At 42.8% G+C, this 27,884-nt stretch overlaps 3 protein-coding genes across 4 annotated transcripts in view; 1 reads left to right on the top strand and 2 right to left on the bottom strand.

Moving 5' to 3' along the window:
- LOC138952995 (cytochrome P450 3A24-like) overlaps window positions 1–5,005 on the bottom strand; it is a 115,147-nt gene extending 110,142 nt beyond the window's left edge. For both annotated transcript variants that reach the window (XM_070324763.1, XM_070324764.1), the window contains exons 1-7: window positions 4,879–5,005; window positions 3,117–3,203; window positions 2,433–2,529; window positions 2,006–2,058; window positions 1,454–1,550; window positions 967–1,089; window positions 524–612 (exon numbers count right to left, since the gene is read on the bottom strand). In XM_070324763.1, the coding sequence (XP_070180864.1) occupies window positions 524–612; window positions 967–1,089; window positions 1,454–1,550; window positions 2,006–2,058; window positions 2,433–2,529; window positions 3,117–3,193 (536 nt within the window). In that variant the 5' untranslated portion in view covers window positions 3,194–3,203; window positions 4,879–5,005. The remainder of the gene's footprint in view (window positions 1–523; window positions 613–966; window positions 1,090–1,453; window positions 1,551–2,005; window positions 2,059–2,432; window positions 2,530–3,116; window positions 3,204–4,878) is intronic.
- A 625-nt stretch (window positions 5,006–5,630) lies between these two features.
- Window positions 5,631–19,184, bottom strand: LOC138952992 (uncharacterized). Its single transcript, XM_070324758.1, has 9 exons — window positions 18,809–19,184; window positions 18,441–18,580; window positions 17,395–17,536; window positions 16,088–16,209; window positions 15,500–15,610; window positions 13,925–13,970; window positions 13,582–13,642; window positions 7,620–7,710; window positions 5,631–6,676 (listed from the first exon to the last, which is right to left on the bottom strand). Exons 1-9 carry the CDS (start codon window positions 18,909–18,911, stop codon window positions 6,542–6,544), a joined length of 951 nt encoding a protein of 316 aa, XP_070180859.1. The 5' UTR covers window positions 18,912–19,184; the 3' UTR covers window positions 5,631–6,541.
- Window positions 19,185–19,291: 107 nt separating this feature from the next.
- LOC138952986 (uncharacterized) overlaps window positions 19,292–27,884 on the top strand; it is a 36,687-nt gene continuing 28,094 nt past the window's right edge. The window contains exons 1-10 of the mRNA XM_070324753.1: window positions 19,292–19,391; window positions 20,489–20,728; window positions 21,965–22,055; window positions 22,903–23,010; window positions 23,598–23,684; window positions 25,283–25,374; window positions 25,755–25,823; window positions 26,537–26,619; window positions 27,028–27,146; window positions 27,566–27,618. Of these exons, the coding sequence (XP_070180854.1) occupies window positions 20,496–20,728; window positions 21,965–22,055; window positions 22,903–23,010; window positions 23,598–23,684; window positions 25,283–25,374; window positions 25,755–25,823; window positions 26,537–26,619; window positions 27,028–27,146; window positions 27,566–27,618 (935 nt within the window). The 5' untranslated portion in view covers window positions 19,292–19,391; window positions 20,489–20,495. The remainder of the gene's footprint in view (window positions 19,392–20,488; window positions 20,729–21,964; window positions 22,056–22,902; window positions 23,011–23,597; window positions 23,685–25,282; window positions 25,375–25,754; window positions 25,824–26,536; window positions 26,620–27,027; window positions 27,147–27,565; window positions 27,619–27,884) is intronic.

The raw sequence follows: 27,884 nt of genomic DNA, 5'->3' as shown, positions 1-27,884 counted from the left end.
AAGAAAAATATCTGAGGGGCTTCTGCTTTTTCCGTTCATGCTCCCTCGCCCTGTTGTAAAAGTCGATTAAGTCCACATAGATAAAAAGTTGCCTTGCAGAACCCACCATAGTTTCGTAATTTTGTTTATGAAGTTGTGCTTCACTCGGGTGATGAATTTAAATTCCTGTCTGTCCGGCAACCACAGAATGAGGAAGGGGGGTCTGCTTCGTCAGGACTCATGAAACGTGCGTAGCTAAATCTCAATCGCTGACAAATCTTGCAAGAACGTTAATTGGTTTATTAGGTGCTCATACCCCCCCCCCCCCCACACACACACACACACACACACGTACACACACACACACACACACACACTCACACACACACACACACACACACACACACGTGCACACACACACACACACACCGCTCAACACCCTTCCTTCTCCCGGTAAAGAAAAGGGGACCTAAGTCGATACATATTCTAAAATATTCTCAGATGTTTCGTAAAGCAGCCCAAATGCTTGAAAACGTAAGATGACCTCTTGATGTCCACGCTCTGCCCATCCCGTCCCTTGGTCTGTAGGTTGTCCACCAGATTGTGGCTGCATCGATCAATCACTGGACACATCTGAAACAGGCAGACACTGTCATTACCGCCGCCCGGTTGGTCAGTGATGTTGGTGGTGGTGGTGGTGGTGGTTATTGCTGCTGTTGTTGTTGTAGTAGTAGTAGTAGTAGTAGTAGTAGTAGTAGTAGTAGTAGTAGTAGTAGTAGTTGTTGTTGTTATTAGTACCCTCGTTAACCAATCGCGGGGCCACTTTGCTTTGGGTGTCTGAGTGTGGCACATTTCTCAGTGTCTGTCAGTCTGTCTGCCTGTCTGTCTCTCGGTCGATCGGTCTGTTTGTCTGGACAACACTGAGAAGACAGATGATCTCAAATGTGAATGATTTTCGCTTGTTCAGTGATCTAACGGTAAACTCACATTCTTCAATTTGCTGGCAGTGAACGTAGGTGTCATGAGGTTTCGGATCCGTTTCCAGGCGGTGCCACCCGCAAAAAACAACCCCTTGTCAATGGTGGGTGGACGAGTTGTGCCAGCCATAAACTAGGATGAAAGAAACGTTTAGAACAAGTATAGATCATACAATCAAACAGTCTGAATTTGTATTATTTCTTCATTAGTTCGTTTGTCTGCAGGCTTGTTTTTTCATTTATTACGATTCTTGCCCTACGGCTCCGGTTCGCCGTATTACGATAGAAGTACTCTCATCCGTTTTACATTGTAATGTAAATTCAAAAGCTGTTGTCGATGCCCATCGTTAGAAAAGCGGGACGAAGTTTTTTTTTCTGCGAAATAGTAACATTCATTCAGCAAACAATCAATCCAAGTTAATCCGTCAAAAATGCACACAACGATGCATAATTTCCGTAGAAGAAAAGCAAACTCTAACTGCTTTAACTTGGCTTACGTGTCTGTCGGCAAAGTTGTTAAAATCCTTGACCATGATCTCTCTCAGGATGTCAAGGTCGGTCACAACCAGCATGGGAGAGCCCATGAAATCGAGACTGTAGAATTACAAAAAAAAGTTCTTAGCCCGATGTTTTGGTAACCAATCATGGATACGCTTTAGTTGCTATTTCACAATTTAATGCGGTCTACAGAAACACAAACAAATTCAGCAAAGAATGCAAGAGTACAGTACTCACGCGTACAAAACACATAGTCAAGGAACACGAGGCACTTGGGAAAAAAATTCTGGGCACAAACATGCTTCGTAACTTAAACTCTGTCAAAATTAAAAACAGTTATCATTCTGACGAGAGAAAAAAAAACTGACAGTAAAGTAAATAATTTACATTATAGACATACAAACCAACCAAACTTAAACAAACAAAAAAAAAAAAAATAAACGAAGAAGATGTTTATATTAAGCTATGCTACACTAAAAAGGCCTCAACTGAACTCGCCTATACTCAAGTGAATACTAAACTGAAAGAAAGTGATTTCTCAAATGACTTACCCAAATACTCGCCCGTACTGTTTATGCCATTCAGCATAGGCGACATAAAACGTCTGGAAAAAAGCAACAAAAATGCTAGATGAATCACCTACACACACACACAAACAAACACACACACACACACACATATATACACACACACACACACTAACACACATACACACACACACACACATATGCACACCGTCGGGGGGAGTGGGAGGGAAAGAGAGAGAGAGAGAGTGTGTGTGTGTATGTGTGTGTATGTGTGTGTGTGTATGTGTGTGTGTGTGTGTGTGCATGTATGTGTCTGTCTGTCTGTCTGTCTCTCTCTCTCTCTCTCTCTCTCTCTCTCTCTCTCTCTCTCTCTCTCTCTCTCTCTCTCTCTCTCTGTCTGTCTGTCTGCGGTTGTTGAGTTGGATAATTTTGTGAAACTGTTACTGTTTACCTTTTTCCTAAGCTGTCGTGTGTTTCCAAAGAAAGGTTCAGGTCTCGGACCAGGTATGCCCAGCTTGGGCCACGTACTGTGGGACCAGATACCATACCTGCAGACAAACATACTACGAAGTCGGTATATTTGTTTTTGTGTTTTTCCACGTAAAAATGTCTAGTTCGATCACGCTGACAAATGCCGAAGCAGACACTGACAGACAAACCGACAGACTGAGACTGTCCTACAGACATGCAGACAGGTGACTGACAGAGAAACACACACACACAGACGCATCCCCACTCTCTCTCTCTCTCTCTCTCTCTCTCTCTCTCTCTCTCTCTCTCTCTCTCTCTCTCTCTCTCTCTCTCTCTCTCTCTCTCTCTCTCTCCCCCTCAGAGTTGAAGGATGATGCTCTTAATTATCGATTTTATATTCTGGTTGCATTTAGCATTGTTCATCTATCAATTCGTTCCATTTGTATGCTTCTTTAGTGAATATAATATGTTTAGTATTTGTTTAAGGACACTGAGGTTGTAAGACAAGGCAATGTGCCTTAAACCTTTATCCTTGTAAAATAAAGTTCGTTCGTTCTTTCTCAGCGCCAACACTGGCGATCACAAACAATAACAAACGCATGAGACAAACATGTGTTCTCATGGAAAACAGAACATATAATAATATCACTCAATAATTACTCACGTGTAGAGAGATACAACGATGATAAGAACCACCATCCACCACGCTGGAACTTCACACAGTCCGTAGAAAATCTCCATCTCCAATCAGCTGCGTCGTTTTCCAAACAGATTCGGATCCGGAATAAAAATAAAAAGTAAACAGAAAGACAGAAAGCTCCTTAGTTATGATACTGCAGCTTAAAAGAAAATGAACATTGAAACTTCATAAACTGGTTTATGTCAAACTGCAATCTAGACACAACACATTTGACCGTTGTGTTTTATCTTTGCCTAACAATGAACTCAGAAACTATATGAATTCTGATTGTCAAACTGAAAATCAAGACGAAAAAAGATGCGACCGTTTTGCTCGTCAGGTTTCTTTGTCTGACAATAAACGGCTTAGAAATTATGTGAATTCGAATGTGTCAAACTGCAATCGAGACACAAAACTTGTGACCGTTATGTTCGTTTCTTTGTCTAAAAATAAACTGTGTAAGTTTTATGTGAACTTGGAAATGCCAAATTGCGATCTAGACACAAAACTGGTCATCATTAAGCTTGTCTCTTTGTCTAAATTTTGAAAATTAATATTACAGTGGTGTTTCCTTGTGCTTTGTTAAAGATGTAGACGCTGAACGTTAATCGTTGTGTTTGAGGTCAGCTCAGCGTGGCAATTGTCACTTGAAATACAAAACAGTTGTGCGTGCTGTGTTTGAGAGCATGCACGATGAAGGTATTTTAAAGGTACAACCCTTCCTGTGTAAACAATTTCGACTCACCATCTCAGATCTCACCAGGTTTTTACAAAGGATAATTAAGAGATTCCTTCAACTTAAACACATCCTGAACATAAACAGCATGTCTGCTTTCGCTGCAGTGTGGGAATGTTGTTGTTGAATTAATTTTAAGTGACATCTCAGGGTTCCCCACTGATGTCCTCCCACTGCAGAATTTTAGAAGGTCCCAAGGGTCCAAAAGCCGAAAAGTCTCGGTGTAGTTATAAAACATTGTGGTCACGCATAGAGTACTGTGTACAATAGCAGACGATTGCAGGTCGAAATGGTATAGATCTACGGTAGGCACGATAAAGGAAATTTAGTACGTCCCAGGACCTGCTCTTTTAAAGTCTAGTGCCAGGCCTCCATAAATTTCTAGTACGTGTTTTCGGCTTCTAGTGCGTATAGGACGCAGGGACGCGCGCTATGGAGAGCCCTGCATCCATGTCATCCATTCAGCCCAAATAACACACTCTTTAATTGCTAGTAGCAGCCAGGCTGTTGAATTTGGCATCTGTCAACGTGAAAAGATGATCTCATCCCTTGTAAAATCCTAATCTTTCTTTCTTTATTTGGTGTTTAACGTCGTTTTCAACCGTTCAAGGTTATATCGCGACGGAGGGAAGGGGGGTGATGGGATAGAGCCACTTGTCAATTGTTTCTTCTTCACAAAAGCACTAATCAAAAATTTGCTCCAGGGGCTTGCAACGTAGTACAATGTATTACCTTACTGGGAGAATGCAAGTTTCCAGTACAAAGGACTTAACATTTCTTACATACTGCTTGACTACAATCTTTACAAAAATGGACTATATTCTATACAAGAAACACTTAACAAGGGTAAAAGGAGAAACAGAATCCCGGCGTTAGTCGCCTCTTACGACATGCTGGGGAGCATCGGGTAAATTCTTCCCCCTAACCCGCGGGGGGTCTCATCCCTTGTAAAATCCTAAAGTTCCGTAGTGTTGAACATGATCACGTACACGAGAAGGAATGTACACGTACCTTTAAGTTTAGGTCCGTAGCCCTACAGGTTTTGGTTGCTTTGAACGAGACTCAGAGTCTTATGAACCATGCGTTAGCGTGTTGCACAGGGATAAACCTTTTCATACGTGACTATCCATACTTGTACTGTTGACACTTATTATCTCAGTAGAAATGCGCCCGCGCGCACACACACACACACACAACTACGCATATGCATATGCGCACACACACACACACACACACACACACACACACACACACACACACACAGAAGCTCAAAGCTGAGTCACTGATGACTATTTTCATCTTATCTTTGGTGCATTCCAAGTTTTAAAACTCGCTGAGCTCTCCCGTGTACTAAAAGGTGACTTGACACCCGCGTGTCAAAATGTAGGACCGTTTGTTCTACTCAATTCTGGGTCAAGACTCATTAGTACACTTCAGCTCATGCAGAAGTACGTACGTGTGTCTCTGTGTACGACCTGAAATGCCTGTGTCAACTGGCTCGATAGCAGGGGCTATGCTTGCAAGCAATTTATGAGTGTGAGATGTGGAGACTTCCATTGGTAGAGATATATATAGATCTATAAACACTTCCCACTTTACAGTTACAACGAGACATACAGCTCTACAAGAATGCTTAGGTGTTATGATAATCACACACACACACACACACACACACACACACACACACACACACACACACACACACACAGAAAGCCACTGCATTCCACCATCATTTCCCTGAAACAAAGGCAATACAGAGAAGACTGCACACATTCTGAGGCATTTTACTAAGCTTTTTTCACACAAAAATCAAACATGCAAATCCATTTTACAGGCATAGAAGTATCCTGTAACAGCAATGCCCCAAACAATAACCTTCCCACACACACAAAGACACACACAAACTCTCCCTCTCTTCCTCAGAAAAAATTCCATAGTCCATGCCCTCCCTACCCTTTCTTTCATGAATGCATAGATACACAGACAAACTAACAGAATATCAAACACACACACACACACATGCTACCTCTCTTTCACAGAAACAAATTCCATATGCCATGCCCTCCCTTCCCTTTCTCTCACAAATGCATAGATACACAGATAAACTAACAGGATATCACACACACACACAGACACAGACACACCAACCGCTGCTCAAAAAACAAACAAAAATGAAGACAGTAAACTTGAATGAATATTCTCCATAATACTCTAAGAATTCCTTTTGGGTTCATTTAAGGCTACACCATTATCATTCATCTCATTTCCACGTATCCTTGAACTTTGAACCAGCGCACAACAATCGCCATCTTTGGTGCTGTTTGGTACACTTTCTTGTGTATCTACTGTACACATTTCCTACACACGCAAACATTGTGTTGTGTTTTCCCCCTCTCAAGTCTAATCACTTCAGACAACATCACCAAAGCATTGTACAGTCAAACCTGGTGGTCGCGATGGAAAGGTGGATTATATGGAGAGAAAAAACTTGTCTGCGATCCTTGATAGTAGTCCCTTTCAAGAGGTGGTCACTGTGGGCAGGTGGTCACTTTCAAGAGGTGGTCACAAGGGCAGATTCGACTGTATCATTGACCTACACTCATTTTGCCCTGAAGGTCCTGCTAGCTAGTAATAAATCCATGCATCCTTCTCTCCTGTACGTGCATATTGACTGTCATGTTTTGTACATGAAGATATTGTCCAGTTCATCTTCATCTGAGTTGCCTCCCAACAGCTCGCACTTTGCTCGTTTTCTCTCTTTCCTCAGGTCCACAGGCTTCAGCCAATCCATGTTGACTTCTTTCAGAATCTGAAATGCACAATTTGTCAAAATGAGTCACAATATCAGGGTTGGGTAGCAATGATAACGCTCACTGTTGGGCTGTTGGCGGGGAGGGATTGGGGGTTTTGAGGGAGGGCCCCCTGAAGCTGAGCAATTTCTTTCAGTTGGATATCCTTCAGTTGGTCATTAACAATTGCATGTGTTTCGCTTGATAGAAAATGTGTATCTAAAAGACCAAATACACATTAAATCCCTGCACAATGCTTTTGAAAAATGAAACACACCAAAATATGTGTTTACATCTCTGAGTTTAAATACGTACAAGCACACAATGGAAATTGCAAAATCAGACATGAGAATAAATAACGGTCAAAAAGAAGGAAATACAGTTTGCCAATTCCAAAAATTATACATTTAAAAGAAGATATCAGTTTTTCTTAACCCTGATGTAAGAGATGAAGGGAAATTGATTTACACATGAGGAGTGTTATATACAGCTTCAAAATCAATTTAATGTGTCCATTTTTCATATCCAACGAGGAATTCCCTCCAAAGGAGAAAAGATTCTCATGCCTGCAAAATGTTCAACAGGCACGCATGCACGCATCCACACACACATGCACACACACTAACACACACACAAGCTAAAAGTAGACAATATCTGGAAAAAACTCTGTCATGGTTCTTTTTTTAGCTGTGGAAGAGTTGAGCCCCTTCGCAACAAACACACACTGCTCACAATGGCGTCAGAGTGAATACTGAGCTTTGACGTAAACAGTACCACCTCTATAATACATTTTTCTTTTGAAAAATATGCTAATTGGAGCTGACAACTGACTGCCGCCATGTTTGCTTTCCTCTATTGATCAGTGGCCACGTGTATTTGCCTAACTGTTTTTAAAGGGGCACAACTCTTCCACAGCCAATAAAACCGCAGACAGAATTATTTAGGGAATTCATCTATCCTTACACCCAAGTTTTCCAGCGACTCCTCTATGCTGGGTACAGTGATCACTGTCATGCCTGGTTTCCTGAGGGCCTCACTCAGTGCTCTCCACATCCTGTCAAACAAAATATGCACAAAATTACATTCTGACGATTAAAAAACGAAACAGACAGACTGCCAACGTTCCACAATCATGAATCAAAAAACAAGAAGGGTTAGTTTATGGAAAGCTTAATCATAGACACAGCAATTAACACATTCACTGGAACCTCGATCTATGGCCATTTTGCTTCATTCCATTTCTGAAGGAGCCAACCCAATCCAACGTAGCTTAATAGTCTCCTGTCCGTCCAGCGACCTTCCCCTTGACCCTGCTTGTGACCTCGATGTTTTATGCCCCCGCAAGGGGCACGGTACTCTCTAAGAACCCAAAACCTCAAAGAGAGATAACTGGCGGAAACCTTCCTATTGTAGTCTCCGGCTTACTAGTGCCAAAACCTCATAATTGTAATTATCAAGGGAAAATTAGTAATTTTCCCTTCTTCTTCTTCTTGGCGTTCGCAGGTTACACAATCAGTCCAGCACTGGTGATAAATGTTGTCGTTTTCTCCAACTCCTGTCGACTGCCGTATAGTTTGGTCTGCAAGGGAGTTGGTGACGGCCACACTTCTTTTCGTTCCTCATCTAGTAAGGGACATCGCTGTAAGATGTGTTCCGCTGTTTGGTCTTCTTGACCGCAGGCACAGGTTGGTGATGGCGCCAGCTTGAACTTTCGGTTCATGTGAGCATTGAGCCTGTTGTGGCCAGTACGCAGCCTGATGAGTTTGACTTGCTGCTCTCTGGACAGTGTGTGGTAGTCATCTCTGTTTGTCCTTGGCCTCATCAATGCCTTGATGATTGTCTTCTGCTCACTAAAGCTGACACTGTTTTCAGGTTGGTCTTCCACGGCTCCTTCTTTCGCCAGCTCATCTGCCCTTTCATTTCCTGGTATCCCGCAGTGTGCTGGTATCCACTGGAGGACAACTCTTCTGGTTTGTCTGACCATCTGTAATGCTTTGGCCAGCTGTGGGAGTTTGTCGTTCTCTAGGGCCTGAAGGACTGAAAGGGCGTCCGAGAGGAAGACAACTTGGTAGCAAGGGTCTGCGGAGTCCTGAACCAAGGAGGCGGCCTGCATGAGAGCTTCTGCTTCTGCTTTATAGTTTGTGCAGTGTTTGCCAGTGGCAACGCTGGATGTAGCTGTATGTCCCCCAGGGAACTGGATGAGAATGCCTGCACCTCCATTGAGCACGGCGTTAGTTGCTGATCCATCGGTGTATACATGGATCCACGCCTCTTTTGGGTACTGTTCGTCGATCAGGGCTAAGGTGAGTGCCTGTCGAGCTGTGTCATTCTGATCTTCTCCTGAGGTAACATGTGGAACACTGGTGCAGATCTGGATGCCTGGTTTCTCTGTTGCCTTGGGGGTTTCCTCTTCTTCTTGGGTCAGAGGTAGAGTGTTCTGTGGGAGGACTTCCCTGTACTGTCGAGAAAGTCTCTTGCTCTCGTGTACAAAACTGCTCCGTTTGAGCCGGTTCTTGGTGAGGTTGCTCAGTCTGTGCTTCATGGGGTGGTCGGGTAGGCACTTGAGCTTCTCGGCCTGTACCATAGTCTTGGCTTCTCTTCTCTGACAGAGGGGTTGGATGGTGGTAAGCTTCTCCATTTCCTTGATGGGCGTGGATTTCATTGCACCAGTGATGAGTCGGAGGGCCTGGTTTTGCACACGGTCAAGGGTCTGCAGGTTTGTCTTGGCTGAGGTTGACCACGCTGTGGAGCCGTACTCGAGGTGGGGTCTGATTGTTCCCTGGTATACTGTCTTCAGTATCTTCTCGTTCGCTCCCCAGGTGGTACCTGCCAGCTTCCTGAGTATGGCTAGCTTGCGCCGGGCCTTCGTCTCTGCCTGTGCAATGTGTGGTTTCCAGGTCTGCCGTCTATCAAAGGTGACACCAAGGTACGTTGCTTCTTCATCCTCTCTCAGAGGAGTTCCACCAAGCCTAATGGTTCCGGCTTTCTGCTTTGGCGACAGTGTGAATAGGGTGGTGGAGGATTTCTCCTTGTTGATGGAGACGCACCAATCTTCTGCCCATGCGTTCAGCCTATCTGCCGCTTGCTGCATTCTGTAGGTGGCAGTACTTGCGTGCTCCTCCTTGCACCAGATCACAAGGTCGTCTGCGTAGAGAGCAGCTTTGATCCCCTTGGGCATCTCAGACACCAGATCGTCGATGAAGAGAAGGAAGAGTGTGGGGGAGAGGACTCCGCCCTGAGGGACGCCATGACGAAGGAGGAACTTCTTGCTTTTGGTCTGGTCGATGTTAACTCTTGCCCTGCGGTTATAGAGGTAAGAGCGAATCCACTGGTACATGTTGCTGGACACGCCTTTCCTCAGCAGTTTTACAAGGAGTCCATCTTTCCAGACCTTGTCAAAGGCCTTCTGAAGATCTATCCAGGTGACGAAGACCAGCTTCTGTTCCTGAAAGGCATCTTCAACTTCTTGCGCCAGGTAAGTGACCTGATCTTCAGTGCTGCGGAACTGTCGGAATCCAGCTTGTTCAGGGGCGAGGAGGTTCCTGGATTCCAGGTACCACCTGAGGCGCTCGTTCACAATTCTCTCCAGGGTCTTCACAACACAGCTGGTGAGGCTGATTGGGCGATAGCTGGTGGCCTTCTTTGGATCCTTCCCTTTTTTTAAGATGGGGATCATGATCGCTTCTCGCCAGAGTTGTGGTAGCGATCCTTCTTGCCAGCTGCTGTTGAAGACCTCGAGTAGCTTGTTCTCTGCTGCACTACCAAGGTGGGTTAGCATCTCGTTGGTGATGCCGTCTGGGCCAGGGGACTTCTTCGCCTTTGACTTTTTCAGAGCTGAGTGCAGCTCGTGGAGTGTGAGTGGTTGACTCATGGCGTCCACTGTCAACTGTCTGGCAGGTCTCTCTCTTTTCTCTCTTCTTGCTTCTCTCTGTTTCTCGGGGCTAACATGGAGGTTGCTCTCAGCTGCATAGCTTTCAGCAAATTGGTTGGCAGCATGCTTTCCAGTTAGCACCTTCTCGTTCTCTTCTAATGTGATCTTTCCTCTGCTGGTGTTCTCATCATTCAACTGCTTGGTGAGCCTCCAGAGCTTTCTGCCATCCTTCTCAAGGTTCAGAGAGCTTGTTTTCTCTTGCCAGCTTCTCCGTCTTGCCTGTAGCTTCTTTTTGAGAAATTTGGCTTTGGCTTCCTGGAGGCGGATGTTGTTGTTTTGTGACGGGTTGACTTCTGCTTCCCTTCTGGCGTCTGCCAGATCATCATCCAGTTCCTGCAATTCATTGCTCCAGTAGGGCTTATAGTCTCTCCTGGCACCCCTGGGAATGGACTCACGCGCTGCTCTGAGGATGCTCATGTTGAAGTCCTTCGCCACCATGTTGATGTCTCGACCCTCGACTCTGATGTCTTTGGTGAGTTCGCTGGTGCGATGTCTAAAGAGGAACCAGTTCGCTCTTTTGTAGTTCCACCGTGGGAAGGAAGCTTCAGTGCAGGACTCCATGCCCAGGGTCAAAAAGACTGGCCGATGGTCACTTCCACCTAGCTGTTCTCCGACATCTCTGCTGGTTAGCTGGTGCATGTCTTCCGTGCAGAAGGCTAGGTCAGGAGTTGATGTAGTGTGCCATCTTCTGGAGTAGAATGTAGGGCAGTCAAAGGGACTGTTCAAAAGGATGAGACCTTTGTCGTCCTGCCAGTTCTCCACCTCTTCTCCTCTCCGATCCAGGTGGTCATATCCCCAACTCTGTGAATGACTGTTGAAGTCACCCACCACGATGAAGTTGGAGGCCTTTGCGGGGATCGTGTCAAGGGCGAGGTGTCTATCATTGGGGCAGTAGAAGTTGACAAGATGGAATTCTGATGTCTTCGTCTGGATTCGAATCACCTGATATTCGGAGTCCTCCATGTGCGTTTCTATCAAACAGGCATTGATGTTGTTCCTGATGAGGGTCAGGATTCCTCCTTTGCTTCGGTCTGTTCTGTCGGACCTAAGGCATTGGTAGCCTCTCACTTTGAAGGACTTTTGGGGTGTCAGGTGCGTCTCCTGAATACAGCAGATGTTGATGTTCTTCTCATGCAGGATATGCTCCAACTCTGTCTTCTTGTTCAGGATACTTTCTGCGTTCCAGTGCATGACCTGAAAAGGTCGCTGCTGACTGGGTTTCTTCCCGGTTGTGGTGGTGCCAGTCACTTTCCTCCCGCGTCCCCTGGCGTGACAAGACGGACGGGAGGGACCTCCAGTAGTTGGGGCTGGGTCCCTTTGAGGCATGGGACCCGACGCTGCTCCACCCTGGGGGGTCCTCAATGGGCGAGCGCCATTTCCATCTGTGCTGGTTGATTGTGTCATCATTTGCGTAAGTGCGTGTACCCGTGGTTTGTTAGAATGCGCCGTGCGGCCCGGGTCCTCCGTCTTCAGCATTCGGGGTTTTCTGTCGGGGTTACCTCACCCTTAGCTCATGGCCCGTACGTCCTACCCTGAGAGCACAGGGGGGAGGATTTGCCGGGATCCCACCCGGAGCCAGTTTGGTCCGCGGCCGCAAGCGGCTGATCTCCATATCTGAAGACCGTTCCCCTATCCGCCACCCGGGGACGCGCTGGGTTGGGGGTGGTCGCCCCACTGAAAATCCCACACTGGGTTAAGAGAGATCAGCCTGTCCCAGGTAATTTTCCCTTGATAATTACCATTTTCAGGTGTTAATTACTTATTTTCCCGGGAAAATTACTAATTTTTCCGGAAAAATTACTAACTTTCACCTGTTAATTACTAATTTTTAGTTTTGGCTCACTTCCTGACGGATTGCTAGTGCCAAAACTAATAATTAGTAATGTTCCCACAGAAATTAGTAACTAACAGATGAAAACAGTAACTGACAGCGTTAATTAGTAATTATCACGTGATAATGGGTAACACCAAGTTTTGGCACTAGTAAGCCGTCATACTCCTGTCCGCCCAGCCGACCTTCCCCTTGACCCTGCTTGTGACCTCGATGTTTTATGCCCCCGCAAGGGGCACAGTACTCTCTGAGCACCCAAAACCTCAGAGAGATAACTGGCGGAAACCTTCCTATTAGTGCTCACCCTTTCATCGTTATTTGTCTGTTGTGTATCTTTTTTGTCCACTTTAAAGGCATAGAAAGCTGATGACTATTCACGCTAATTGCTTTACCCACAGCTGGAGACATGCTAAATTAAGTTCCCTGCAAGATATTGTGGTCTAGGACCCCTTAAATGTTGAGATATTTGAATTTTTATTTTGATCTAGATCGTCCTATTTATAGATTTACCAACAGAGGTAGCGTTGACGCAAGGGAAATAACTCCGCGTCTTTGTTGACATCCTCACTTTTTCAGAGGCTAGAACAAGCTGTAATGCATGTATATGGTCCGCGCATTGCGACATATCGTCATTATATGGCCTTATGATGCATTTGACATCGATTGTGGGCAAACTACACATCGTAAACACGGGAGCGAGTTAGTAAGCCTTTAAAGATCAGCTGATCAAGGTTTGTAGAGAATGTTTGTTTTGTCTATAAACATTCCATGAACTATCCTTTCTTGTTTTCATTTTTTATTTTTGAGGATGATATGAATGAGGTGTCAGCATGCAGGCCAGTTGTGCAGGTCTCTCACTCTTGTCTTACTATTTAGACCGCTTACGTCCCTTTGTTAAATGCTCTGTTCACAATTGATACACTTTACTTGCATGTGTAGTCTGACAAGTTTATCATTAAAGGATTATTCTGTGAGGTAAATACAGAAGAGACAAAATAGTGATGAACTGCAGCTGCTTGCAGTAGGTTTAAGTGTTAAATTTGGGTTCCAATTAATCGTATAAATCTAGCAATATACCGTAATCAAAGAAGGCTAACGGAACAATAAAATGGTGAAAGACTGATTACAACAAAAAAAAGCAAAAAACAAAAAACAGGTCACACCTCTCCTGAAGCTCTTTCGTCTGGAAGAATTCAAAAACGTTGTTCATGAAGACAACGTCACCTGTAGACAGGCAGAAAACAATGATGCATTTCAGGGCAAACTCATGATGAATAATTGTTGAGAAAGAGGAAAGCAAAGAAGAAGTTGTATTCTATTTTCCCATTCTTGAACACACATGTTCTCTTCTGTAAGGGGTATTAACCGCATAACCACCTCATACCAAAATACAGCTAAATGCACCCACAATAATTTTACGTTTGGCACAAATCACTACCCTTCAACTGAAAACTGCATTAGAAGTCTTTTTTCACTACATTAAATACAATGAAGCCAAAAACTCACTTGAAGATATCAAGCTAGGGTTGTCTAGAATGTCTTGCTGGTAAACCTGAAAAATAAAGACACACCTCAAGTGAATTGGATTGGATAAGATTTACAGTCCAGTGAGGTTACCCTCATGGAAATTCGGGCTGCTTTCTCCCCGGGGAAAGCGAGCTGCCATATATACGGCGCTACCCATATTTTTTTTTTCTCCTGCATGCGTGTATTCATGTTTCCTGAGACTTAATGCCGTGTGAGATGGAATTTTTTTACTTTATTCTAAGTCCCACGGGTATTTAATGGACATTTTTATCTATGCCTATACAATTTTGCCAGGAAAGACCCTTTTGTCAGTCGTGGGATCTTTAACGTGCACACCCCAATGTAGTGCAATATGTGCAAATCTACAAAACTGGAACCCCACAGTGGGGCATGATATATGACAACATCATTCTTCTTCTTCTGCGTTCGTGGGTTGAAACTCCCACGTACACTACGTGTTTTTTGCACGAGTGGAATTTTACATGTATGACCGTTTTTACCCCGCCATTTAGGCAGCCATACGCCGCTTTCGGGGAAAGCATGCTGGGTATTTTCGTGTTTCTATAACCAACCGAACTCTGACATGGATTACAGGATCTTTTTTGTGCGCACTTGGTCTTGTGCTTGCGTGTACACACGGGGGTGTTCGGACACCGAGGAGAGTCTGCACACAAAGTTGACTCTGAGAAATAAATCTCTCGCCGAACGTGGGGACGAACTCACACTGACAGCGGCCAACTGGATACAAATCCAGCGCGCTACCGACTGAGCTATATCCCCGCCCCTGACAACATCATTTATGGGAACCAAACTCCATGCTTCTTGGACCCATCACTGTTTTGCACCAGTATAGAAAACACTGAGTTGATGATTATATTTCTGAATTGTATAAACTTAACTCAAAATATGAACAGGAGAAACCCCTTTTTTTATATAATAATAATAATAATAATAATAATAATGGGCATTTATAAAGCGCCTTATCAGAAGTTCAAAGCGCGTGACAACAATACATGTATACAAAATTCATACAATCACTATCAGATTCAAACAACACATCATGCACATCTCACATCCCCAGACTCTATGCTAAGGAACTATCCGTAATGTTGTTGGAACAATTAAGTGAGTTTTCAAATTGGACTTAAAAGATGAAATGGATTGAGAGTGACGTAATTGAAAGGGGAGTGAATTCCATAACTGAGGGCCATAATACGAAAACGTGCGGAAGCCATGAGCCTTGCGTTTAAAGCGACCTTGACGGAGAAGTCGAGCATCATCAGAAGAACGAAGGGTGCGAGAGGGAGTGTAGAGGGAGACCTTGTCTTTCATATGTTATGTTCCCAACATCTGTAAATTCACCCCCATTGGACGACACCTTCTCTTTTAAGACCTGGGTTTCTCAGATTTTTTACGGTAGAAAAAAAGGGGGGTAACAATGTACTTTTTGTTTAAATGGCTGTAAACGAGTCTTATAGCAGCTGATAAATTAACTGAAAATTATAAATTAAAAAAAACCAAATAAAATAACAACAATAGCAAGTGAGTAAGTACCTTTATCCTGTCTTCAAAACTGTAATCTTCAATGGTTTTTTGTTGCAGCTTACAGAATGTTGAGTCGATCTCCACTCCCACAATATTTTGACAACTACTGTACAGGTAGGCCTGAAAGCAAAAGGGAGACAATCTTAATGCATGAAAGCGACTCATGCAGAGAAGAATGCAACAACAATGACTGAGTTTCACATGTGGAATGACCGATCATGATCAAAACTTTTGATGATCATTCAATATACTTAATTCACACAAGATACACCAGAACTTTTTTCTCAATGATACTGAAACTGTTAGGGTGAAACTCTTCTCTCTGAGCTCATTACACATGTTATTTCTCTTTGTGTCATCATAGAAGAAGAAACAAATGTGAGAGCTGTCCTTAGAAAGCAACCCGAATTCCCACGAGGGAAACCTGACAGGACTATATGAAATTACCTTACCTTTAAAATGAGATGGCATCTAAACAAAACCAAAACAGATTTTACTCTGCAACATGAAAGAACGAAAGCAAGAAAAAAAGAAGAACCAAAAGAAGAAAAGACAAAAATACACTGATGATAAGGCAAGGGTATAGTATTAACTTACTCCATACAAGACAGCTCCTGTACGAGACCCAATGTCAAGTAATGTCTTGTCCCTCAGAGACGGAAGAAGATGCAGAAAGATGTACTTGAGTTGAGGTACAGAGGCAGAGTGGGTCAACACAGCTGAAAAAGTTAAACATGTTTAACTTTAACTTAAGTGCTTGGGGACACACAAACATAACCCCCCCCCCCCACACACACACACACACACCCACCCCCCTCCCCACACACACACACATCCAGCCACACACAGAGACTTAAATGTTCAAGAGAATCAACTTTAAGATCAGATCTGTAAACAAGGTAGCACCTTTTAAATACAAATTCACATGCACTTCTCACACGCACATAGATAGGTACAATAAACAAGTCGCGTAAGGCGAAAATACAATATTTAGTCAAGTAGCTGCCATTTTTCAGCAAGACCGTATGCTCGTAGCATCGTCAGTCCACCGCTCATGGCAAAGGCAGTGAAATTGACAAGAAGAGCGGGGTAGTAGTTGCGCTAAGAAGGATAGCACGCTTTTCTGTACCTCTCTTTGTTTTAACTTTCTGAGCGTGTTTTTAATCCAAACATATCATATCTATATGTTTTTGGAATCAGGAACCGACAAGGAATAAGATGAAAGTGTTTTTAAATTGATTTGGACAATTTAATTTTGATAATAATTTTTATATATTTAATTTTCAGAGCTTGTTTTTAATCCGAATATAACATATTTATATGTTTTTGGAATCAGCAAATGATGGAGAATAAGCTAAACGTAAATTTGGATCGTTTTATAAATTTTTATTTTTTTTTACAATTTTCCGATTTTTAATGACCAAAGTCATTAATTAATTTTTAAGCCACCAAGCTGAAATGCAATACCGAACCCCGGGCTTCGTCGAAGATTACTTGACCAAAATTTCAACCAATTTGGTTGAAAAATGAGGGCGTGACAGTGCCGCCTCAACTTTCACGAAAAGCCGGATATGACGTCATCAAAGACATTTATCAAAAAAATGAAAAAAACGTATGGGGATTTCATACCCAGGAACTCTCATGTAAAATTTCATAAAGATCGGTCCAGTAGTTTAGTCTGAATCGCTCTACACACACACACACACGCACACACGCACACACGCACACACACACGCACATACACCACGACCCTCGTTTCGATTCCCCCTCGATGTTAAAATATTTAGTCAAAACTTGACTAAATATAAAAATGATACACAAACTGATTTCCTAAAAACAACCAATCATACATACGCTTCAGCATGTTAGCCTAAAGTGCGGACATTCACAATCATCAAACTCACTGAGTGGTTTCATGTCATGGCTACCACATTGCGTGCAGTAATTGCGACTCATCTTGCCGTCATCACAAAGTTCGTCAAACTTTTGATCGTCATACAGAAACGCATCAACATGAATGGTATGCTTGGGATCCATCTTGCTGTTCTGAAAAATAAAGAACAACGAGCCCATTTAATGATTAAGGATAACAAAGACGGCTCACTTCAAGTTCAACATAATACATTGTAAATTTTAGAGGCTATCGCGCCCTCGAGAGGATCCCAGTACAGCCCACCTGTCCCAGGCGGCCATATTCTACCAGGGACAGCAAGCTAAGTCTACGGCGACCATGTTCAGCCAAGTACTTACTTGTTAGATCTCTCGCAGGCGACATGCGTCTTTTCTGTTCTATGGTATAAGGTCAACTGCACTGGACCATTGGAAGACAATGGGCCTGTCCCCAGCTGATTAGTCAGTCTAGTCATGTGGTCTGTCAACGGTCCGTCGTATCATGTGATAACCCCCAACTATTCCCTTTGGCACCTGAGTTATTCCCCTTACAATTCTCCTCATAATATTAGACACCTGAGTTAATTCCCCTTACAATATCAATATTCATCCATGTGTTAACATTCACATTTCACATTCAATGATTCATGTCTCTCTCTGAATAAGAATTAAGCTATGAATATGCAGAACATGTAACAACAAAAAACACCTACACACACATTATGATGTATACCGGTACCTACATTTTTTTTTTATTAGAACAAGAACTAAAACAATTTCAAGACTCCTTGTAACACCTCAAGCTCTACAGAACTGTATCTATGGGATGCTTGCAAATATATCAGGTATTTACATGTATGCATACAGATATTCTTCTTTGAAAATTAAGGGAATATGAACATTCAAGTGTGTGTGTGTGTGTGTGTGTGGGTGTGTGTGTGTGTGTGTGGGTGTGTGTGTGTGTGTGTGTGTTTGTGTGTGTCTTGCATATATTATATATGTGTGTGTCTCTATAGTGTGTGCATGGACTTGCATGCTAACAAAACCACAACAAACTTACAGGGCCAAAAGAGGGATGCACAATGGTTTCAGTTCTAGAAACAGCAGAAAGCGGTAGACTCTCACGCAGTGAATCCCTGATGTTGTCCAACATCACATCCTCATTATGGTGATCACCCCCATCTCCACACTGCAATTCTTCTGTGAAAAAAAAGTTGTAAGATATGTTTGATGTTATACTTCTCTTTTTTTTTCACTTTCAGTCCAAAACTCTGTCATTTTTATCTGGCTTTCAAAGTCTGCCCAAAACTTCCATTTTAATAGAAATGTGACTTTTGTCATTTGGTTTTACAACACAGCCCACAAAGCCAAAGGAATCAATCCACAAATGAATAACTAAAAGTTCAATAACACTGCTGACTCCCAGACCTTTGATTCGCTCTTGCGCACGACGCAAAAATGTTTGCATATCGTCAGGGTCGATCTTCTCCAAAATACGCTCAAACTTTTGCATCGCTTGCTCGATGTCCATCTTGAACTAATGCAGAGTAAGCTTATCCGTTTTATCTGCACAACCTCCTGTTCACATCTTCCATAGACTAAGTAGCAGACAGCAAGAAACGTGCCCGGAAATATAAGCAATGCAGCTTCCGGTTCACAAAAAAGTGATCAGAAACGTCTTCATTTGACACAGATTATCGTTCAATAAACCACCTGGCAAATTTCCATATCGATAACTCTCATACAAAGCATGGCGAATTTGTTTTGCAATGTTTCAACACTGTCTTGACTGAAAGCGAGCAAACACTTTGTAGCAGACGAACTTTCTTAGCAGACAAAAAGCGTTCCGTCCCTTGGCTCTTCTGACATAGAGGAAGATTTGGTTCAGTTTAGTAACCTTTCAGCCAATCAACGAAATTCCCGATTAGACATGGCGGGATTGGGTACGTCAGCTGCTGTTCTTAGTTGAAGTAGGAATCAAAAGTGATTTGAACCACGATCACATACCAAGGTAACTTAACTGAACATCTAAGTCAGCTTTCGACACTACTCAGTGTTTAAACAAAAAGTAGAGATTGCCCTAAATCTCGATAGCAATAAGATTAAGAATCTCTCAGCCCTAATCCCAAAGCCCAAGGTAGATTGATCAACAGAACAGCCAAGGACCGTAATTGAATGAAAAACTGACGTGCATGACTTTCTTATTCTATGTACGTGCCTCGTTAGATTATCCAGGGAAATATCGTAAGTACATCACTACATGTATCCTCTCTACTCAGGAAAAGAAAATTACACAAGGGCAAGTGGAACTGGAAGTACAAAAAATGAAAAACACACCCTGAAACAAAAAACCTCTGACCCCACCCTAATATGATGCTACCCTTAATATATATATATACACACAACAAAATATATCCATTTATCATCGAATTGTGTGTTTTCTCGGCAGATCTTGATTTCCACTGAATCAGTGAATGTTGGTCGTGGGGTTTTATGTCACAGGTGCAGAGTTCGGCTAGATATTGTAATGGGTGTTGTGAGCATCGCCATATAAATTTAATTTTCAGTCCCGTAAAGTAGATGTACATCTTGTTGTAAACAGTTTTAAAACATGAGTTGGGTTGCTTAGGATATGGATTGATGTTTGAACCCACTGACAATTACATAAAAAAACAACAACAGGTGTTTCGCTGTACTGCGCTGCAACATCGAACAATACAGACAGTCGTTTTTCCCACGATCCACAATAGAGTGGAATCACCTGGACAACATAGTTGTCCACTCAGACTCAACTGAGACATTCAAGTCGGCAATGACCACCAGCCGCCGCTAGACGACGTCGCTGCGCACACCCACCCGTCGCGCCAAAGCCAGCAATCTGGATGCTAGCGACGTACCCTACAGATACAGATACAGATACACTGTCTTCCGATTGCTGTAGGCAGCCTAACACTGACAGCATCGTCGGTGAGGCATAAAACCAGATCTGGCTAAATGGAAACCATATGATACTGTGTAACTGAATCAAAATTCTTGAGAAAAATTGTGTTTTGTTTACAGTAAAGTACACTTATTGACCTGCCATGAAATGAGCTCAGCCCTTCTCAGTTCCAGCATGACAGATGCACACAAGGCATTTCTGGCTGCCCAGGGGCCAGTTCACCCTCTTCTGCAGCAGATCCAGGCCAACTCGCAGATCTACCCAAGCTACCCAGGACCTGGGGTTAATGGGACAGATACTTTGATGATGGCGGCCATGGCGAGCGGTGCAGCTGCTGGAGGCAGTAATCCGCCAACAGACGACGTTTCTCTGGATATTGCACAGGAGGGGCTGCAGGAATCAACAAGGTAATTTCTGCTGGGAGTTTTGGTCAGCTGAATACAGATACATGCAGACATTATGTGCAGAATGAAAATGTAATTAAGCATGTGGTCGAACCTGTTCATAACAACCACACAATGGACCGACCAAATGTGATTTGTATGAAAAGGTGAATTATAAGGGGATCCTTTGGGTTGGTAGTAATGCCAGTAATGGGCAGGTGGTCATTACCAAAAGGTGGTCACGAGGGCAGGTTCAACTGTGCGTCTAACTTTGCTAACAGGCTCGAGGTAACCTTTCTTCTATCATTACTTATTTAATAGCATTTCACAACGGAGTTGAACTCTTATTTTTCAGCAAGACTAAGAGGTCTTTTGATCTGTTATTTTGAGCATGATTCTTCTTCTTGTCGTTCGCTGTTGCGATTTGCGTGGATCTGTGGTTGGTTAAGGTGCGCCTGTTGGCCCAGATCCTCCGACTTCAGCCCTTAGGTTTCTTTCAGGGTTACCCCGCCCTTAGTTCCTGGCTCAAAAACCTAACCCTGGGAACACATGGGGGATTTCTTACCGGGGGTCCCACCCCGGGACTAGAGCTTTTAATGCGGCTCTTACTCGCATGGTGTAACCCTCATCGGACACGTAGGGCATTTATAGGGTAGTCAGTGCCATCTGCCAACCCACCCCGTCCTGGTAGAGACACCGCTAGTTGGTCCGGGACTGCTTATTCTATATTCGCAGCTGGCCCCCATCGTTCCCCTATCCGCCACTTGGGGACCCGCCGGGTTGAGGATAGTCGCCCCCCTACTGAATTGGAAGTATGTAGTCTGTTCCCGGGAGCATGATTCTTCATCTTAAAGCATTCACATCAAATTTTATATTGAGGTCCATAGTCTAATTCCTAAAAGGGAAAGAGGTTTCTAGCACTAAAAGGCAAATAAAAATGAAACGAGTAGTATAGGCCTTCTCTCACTCTCATACAGTTTTGAAGCTTATGCTAACATTGGCAGGTTTTGTTTTGTTTCCATCATCCTTGTTGATTGCTACACCAAATATTTTATCTCTTTTCAGTTAGGAGGTTTTCTCCAACTACAAACACAGGGAGGTGCTAAACCAAATAATTTCTCTCTTTTCAGTGAGGAGGTTTTCTCCAACTACAAACACAGGGAGGTGCTAAACCAAATAATTTCTCTCTTTTCAGTGAGGAGGTTTTCTCCAACTACAAACACAGGGAGGTGCTAAACCAAATAATTTCTCTCTTTTCAGTGAGGAGGTTTTCTCTAACTACAAACACAGGGAGGTGGTGAAAGGGTGTCAGCCTCATCCTGCTGATATTGTTGAGGCAGCTCCTCTTGCGGTGAGCAAGAAATATTTATATTTCACATGCTGATGTAGACAATTAGAGTGGTACCTCTATTTTATTACCCCCAACATTCTGAAAATGTAGGTCTTAAAAGAACCTAGGTAAATTTACTGAAACATGTTCTATGCTGTAAAAATTAGATCTTTACGTAAACAGTAAAGGCAGTCATCAAATGGAAGGTGATGGAACAAAGATTTCATTTTCACAGTAGCATGAGAAAACGTGAATGTAAAGAGGACTAGGGGCTTATGATAAAGGAAGATAAGATCATGCTCCTATTAACCCTTTCGCTGCCTGTAGGACGCCAGCTGACATCCTGGGTAAATTGCTTGAACAGGCAACAAACTATTCAATAAACAACAACAGAAGAAGAAGAAAAATAACAAACAAACAATGTGTGTGTGTGGTGTATTTTATACATCAAGGACACACCGTAATTAGTCAGTTCAGGTAAATACAGGTAATGCTTTGTGTACAAATATTTCCTGGCAGCTAACAACAGAAAGACTGAAGTGGATGAATAGAAAAGGGAAAACCTAAAGGGGAAGGCACAAATTGGAAAGAAAAGGAAAACTTGAAGAGAAAAGAGAGTGACAAACTTGGCCTTGTGGACCAGTGACGCCAGAGAGGGCTGTAATTTCCAAAATAAAAAGGGGAGGGGGCTAAAAGTTGACATTCTAGACTGTAGAAGAATGCTGTACTGATTTCAATGGCTTTGTGCAATCAACAGATGTTGCTATGCTCTACCATACTTCATTGTAACCGTGTTTGGGTGGCTGACAATATTGATTGAAGCACAGCTGATTCTAACTCTAATGTCATCTTTGTTTCTACATAACAGGCATTGGAACTGCCAAAAGAGTCATATCCCATCAGGGACAGTCTGCCAGAGGAAGCAATTACACAGGGTAAACTCAGCTGTCTGCAACTTGAGGGGATTATCCATGCTGTAAGTAGTGGTTTTATTTATCTCTGCAGAATTTTAAAGACTTACTTTTTAGAACACTGTGTAAAAAAAAAAAAAGAAAAAAAAAGTCAATCTGTCAGTCATGCTGGTTTTAATTTCACTCGACTGCTTTTTTTCCCAATCAAAATAAAGTTGTCACTGTGTTATCACACGTTTGTTTGACCAATTGGCTAGTTTTTTATTTTTATTTTTTTTATTCTTGGGTGGGTGGGTTTTTTGTTGTTGTGGGGGTGGGGGGGGGGGGGGGATCTATTTTGCTGTCTCTTGGGTATTACAGGCTTACCAAAAATCTAGTGCAATCAATGCATAGGAGAACACGCATAGAAAAGCTTTGTGTGTTGTGTATGTTGGATCAATGACAATTCAAAACCGTGTGTTGTTTTTGTTTTGGAAAAACCATAATAAAACCATATCATCCAACCTCAAGTCTAGTGGTAGCTCAGTTAACATGAATTTATTTCTTTTTTTTACTGAAAGTGAAACACAGCAGGTACGCAGCAGCCATTCACTGTGTTGTCTTGTGAAGTGTGTGGCCTCAGGTCAGTGATTATAATTTTCTTCCATGACAGTGCCAACGCCACCAGATAGTTCTGGCCAATGGGCAACGAGCAGGATTCTTTATCGGTGACGGGGCAGGTGTAGGCAAAGGGCGTCAGGTAAGAGTCATCTTGTTTACTTTGTCTTGAAGTTGAACCGTGTCACAGCTATTTGTCGTTTGGTCAAGAACTCCTTTGTTACCAAGTAATCATTTTATCCTGAAATGTTCACACAAAGAAAGTGTTTGTATGGTTCATATATATATATATATACGACTTGTGTCTGTCTGTCTGTCTGTGTGTGTGTGTGTGTGTGTGGTTGTGCGCGATGCACGGCCAAAGTTCTCGATGGATCTGCTTCAAATTTGGTGGGCATATTCAGGTAGACCCGGGACAGGACACAACCTGGTCGATATTTCAACACGTGCTCTCAGCGCGCAGCGCTGAACCGATTTTGGTTCCACCTCAGCTACCCGGGCCCCCATACCGACACACCAAAGCCGCTACACCACATCACAACGCCAAAGTTCTCGGTGCATCTTTTTCAAATTTGGACACCGTATTCAGCTACACCCCGGACACAATATCATCGATGAGATATTTCAACACGTGCTCTCAGCGCGCAGCGCTGAACCGATTTTGGTTTTTGTGTTCATTTCACCATTATAAGTAACTCTTCCTTATCTTCTCCAGGTTTTCAGCGTTTACCTCCCTTCCTTCGTATGGTGCACTATAGTATGAGTGGGGCATCTTCGGATATTCCCGGCGTTCTGTTACTATTTTTAGAAGGTCACCGCAGTGTCCAGAACGTAAATTGGACCCGTAAATTATCCTCACTGTAAAAGTGCAAAGGTCGAATCAATTTATAGCCACGCGAAAAATACACTGTCATCTATCTCTCTATATATACGGCTTCTCTGTGTTTGTGTGTGTGTGTGTGTGTGTGTCTCTCTCTCTATGTGGGCAACACCTGTCGATTGTTCAGTTCTGTTTGTGATGTGGTCTGGCGGCTTTTGTGTATTTGTATGTACTGGCCTTCCTTTGAGAAGCCATAACAGATCAAAAGAGCTTAGAGGTAAGCTCTAAATTGCTCAATCCTGTTTGAGTGGAGTTCGCCTCCAAAGGTGATTAACACGGTTACATTCGTCGACAAGGATGGGACTCGATATGGTCAGGAATGGCATTATGGCCACTGAATCATTTTCGTGCTGTTCCCATTCCACGAATCTGGGAGGGACCTAAGCTTGGCGGGTCCATTGTTCGGACCCGGCAAAGCCGGCGTACGGCTCTAAATATTTCATCCCGGCGAAGCCGGCTACCCGGCGAAGCGGGTATTCCTCTAGTATATATATATATATTCATTAATAACAAGATTAGAACTTGTATAGAAATATGAAATTCAAAACTGGTATGAATCCATGTTACCCCAGCAGTTAATATTTTGAATTCCTTTTAAATAGGTAAAGCACAAACAAAGTTTTGATGTGTTTGAACCCTGAGGGTGAGATCACTATAGTAGGATAAAGGAAAGGTACGTCATTTTTGTCTTTCTACGTTAATAATTTTGACCTACTTTTCCATCATTTGCCATTTTTCTTTCGAATACCTCACCTAAATTTAGCCATGTTTTGAAATGTTTGTGAGTTTATTGTAGTTACATGCAGATGAATTATGTGATCAACTCTCAATGTAAGTTTTGTTGTTGTTGTTTTCCTCAGATTGCTGGAATCATTCTGGATAACATTGCTCGAGGTCGTACTCGTCATATCTGGTTCACTATTTCTACTGATCTCATTGTTGACTCGAGAAGGTAGGGGAGCAGTAATTTTGATTCCATTTCTTTTTAGAATCATTATTATTTATCTTTTTCAATCCCAACTAGCAGGTTTGACAAGCTATGAAGCCATGTGGATAAAGCAAACCCACTTTGCTGCAGTTTTTACTTTTAACTACATTCACTCCTCTTGGGACTTCAAATTTGTGGCAAGAGCTTTTTGTTAAAGTCTTTTCTCTGATATACTTGACAATGATATTATAACAGAAGTAGACAGCTGATTGGTCAGGTGGATACTTTTATGCAATTGGTATAGCAGTTGAATTACTTGGTATGATCATTTGCATGTTAAGCTATTTGTAACTATTTGTCTCTTTGGCCTATTAGACAACTGTCTTCTGTTCTAATTTGTGCAGAGATTTGACAGACATTGGCTGTCACACCAAAGTCATTGATGGCTGTCAAGAGCTGGACAGGGAAACCAGGTCAGTACAACTTGTATAATCAGTCAACAATAAAGGGAAAATGTGTGTGTATGCAATCTCACATAGCCATCTTTGAGAATAGGAAGGTTTCCGCCAGTTATCTCTTTGAGGTTTTGGGTGCTTACAGAGTACCGTGCCCTTTGCGGGGGCATCAAAAATCGAGGTCACAAGCAGGGTCAAGGGGAAGGTCGGCTGGGCGGACAGGAGACTACAATAGGAAGGTTTCCGCCAGTTATCTCTCTTTGAGGTTTTGGGTGCTTAGATAGTACCGTGCCCCTTGCAGGGGCATCAAACATCGAGGTCACAAGCAGGGTCAAGGGGAAGGTCGGCTGGGCGGACAGGAGACTATCAGGGCAGAGTTTGGACTGGTGAGAATATTTTAGTTTTGGCCTGCACATTAATATAGGCTATAAAACATATTGTTTAATATTTCTTTTTTAAATTTTACAGGTGTAAGACAACGTTATCCTCAGTGCGTGTAAAGACATTAGTACCTGCGAATAAAGGACACCCTCGGGATATCGTGAAAATATCCGTACATTGTAGGTGGCCTGTCATGACAGGTATATTTCAGTCAGAGTAATAGACAAAAGGTCTATAGAAGATATTCTTTATTGCAAGGTGTCCTCTCTTTGGAGGGGCCTGACATCGAAGGTAGTGATGCTTTGACAATATTCAACAAAACTGATGTAGTGCTACACTTATTATTTCAGAGTGCTGGGGTTGCCACCTGGTCTGAAGGAGGGAATTGTGTTCAGCACCTACGCCACACTTGTCTCATCAGTGCAGTCAGGAGGTACTGTCTTTTTTGAAGCATTTGCGTTTGTTATCTACTGACATGATAGCTAGTTAGATTTTGCACTTTAACAAGAAAAAGAAAAGCTGATAATGGAGAAAGACAGGCACATGTATACACTAAAACACACCCACACACAGTCATGATGTGGTTTTTATTGTGGAAAAAGACAGGCACATGTATACACTAAAACACACACACACAGTCATGATGTGGTTTTTATTGTGGAGAAAGACAGGCACATGTATACACTAAAACACACCCACACACAGTCATGATGTGGTTTTTATTGTGGAGAAAGCCGTGGTAAATAAGAGAAGATAAATCATATTTGTTTTGCCAGTGATGCTTGTACGTAGGTTTTCTGTTCTGCTGAAATTGTGGTGATTGCTTGTATGACTGTTACAGGAAAATTGAACAGTGCTCGGAGGTCTCGCTTACAACAGCTGATTGACTGGTGCGGAGGGCCAGAGTATGAGGGATGCCTTATCTTTGATGAGTGTCACAAGGCCAAAAACTTTGTACCTGTGAGTATTTTTTTTCATTTCTTGAAAGATGAAAAAATTTTTTATGTTCAGGAATTCACAGGGCAAGAAGAATAATTGTGCAATTATGAATAAAGTGTCAAAAAGAGTATATACATCATGTTATCTTTTATGTTTCCCCTAGGATTCGTTAATATAAGTTTTATACTTGAGTTTGGATCCTCAATGTTAAATATTGTATATAATATATCACAATAACAAAATTTGAATAAAGTTTTGTTTAAACCAAGAGTACATGAATATACATCTGCAAGAGAGAGCAAGTTTATGCGAGAGAGAAATGGATCAAAAGACGGGTGTGTGCTCATGTGCAAGTATCTTTTACACTTTCGTTGACATCACTTGTTAATGTGTGGTGGAGATTCTAGCAATACTAATTTATTTCCTTTTTCTGTGTACAGAATAAGGAGCAAGCCAGTACTAAAGTGGCCCTGGCAGTAACAGAGATTCAAAGGTAAATTTTTTTCTTGACATGAGGCTTTTTACTTCTTGTAGCATTATCTGTACAACTGTTAATGGATTGCCTACAGCTGTTGTGCCAGCACCTGCTGATAAGGACTGGGTGGCCGAGTGGTAACGCACTTGCGCTCGGAAGCGAGAGGTTGCGAGTTCGACCCTGGGTCAGGGCGTTAGCAATTTTCTCCCCCCTTTCCTAACCTAGGTGGTGGGTTCAAGTGCTAGTCTTTCGGATGAGACGAAAAACCGAGGTCCCTTCGTGTA

Source organism: Littorina saxatilis, linkage group LG17 (genome assembly GCF_037325665.1).
Source record: "Littorina saxatilis isolate snail1 linkage group LG17, US_GU_Lsax_2.0, whole genome shotgun sequence".
Taxonomy (NCBI): domain Eukaryota; kingdom Metazoa; phylum Mollusca; class Gastropoda; order Littorinimorpha; family Littorinidae; genus Littorina; species Littorina saxatilis.
The sequence above is the reverse complement of the archived record's forward strand: the minus strand, read 5'-3'. Positions and strand labels throughout refer to the sequence as shown.

Excerpts from the sequence above, each read along its gene's own strand:
- LOC138952992 (XM_070324758.1), bottom strand. The coding sequence starts at position 18,911 with ATGGACATCGAGCAAGCGATGCAAAAGTTTGAGCGTATTTTGGAGAAG. Across the intron at positions 16,210-17,394 it reads CCATGACATGAAACCACTCA|CTGTGTTGACCCACTCTGCC; the intron begins GTGAGTTTGATG and ends TAACTTTTTCAG. Across the intron at positions 15,611-16,087 it reads CAGGAGCTGTCTTGTATGGA|GCCTACCTGTACAGTAGTTG; the intron begins GTAAGTTAATAC and ends TTTTGCTTTCAG.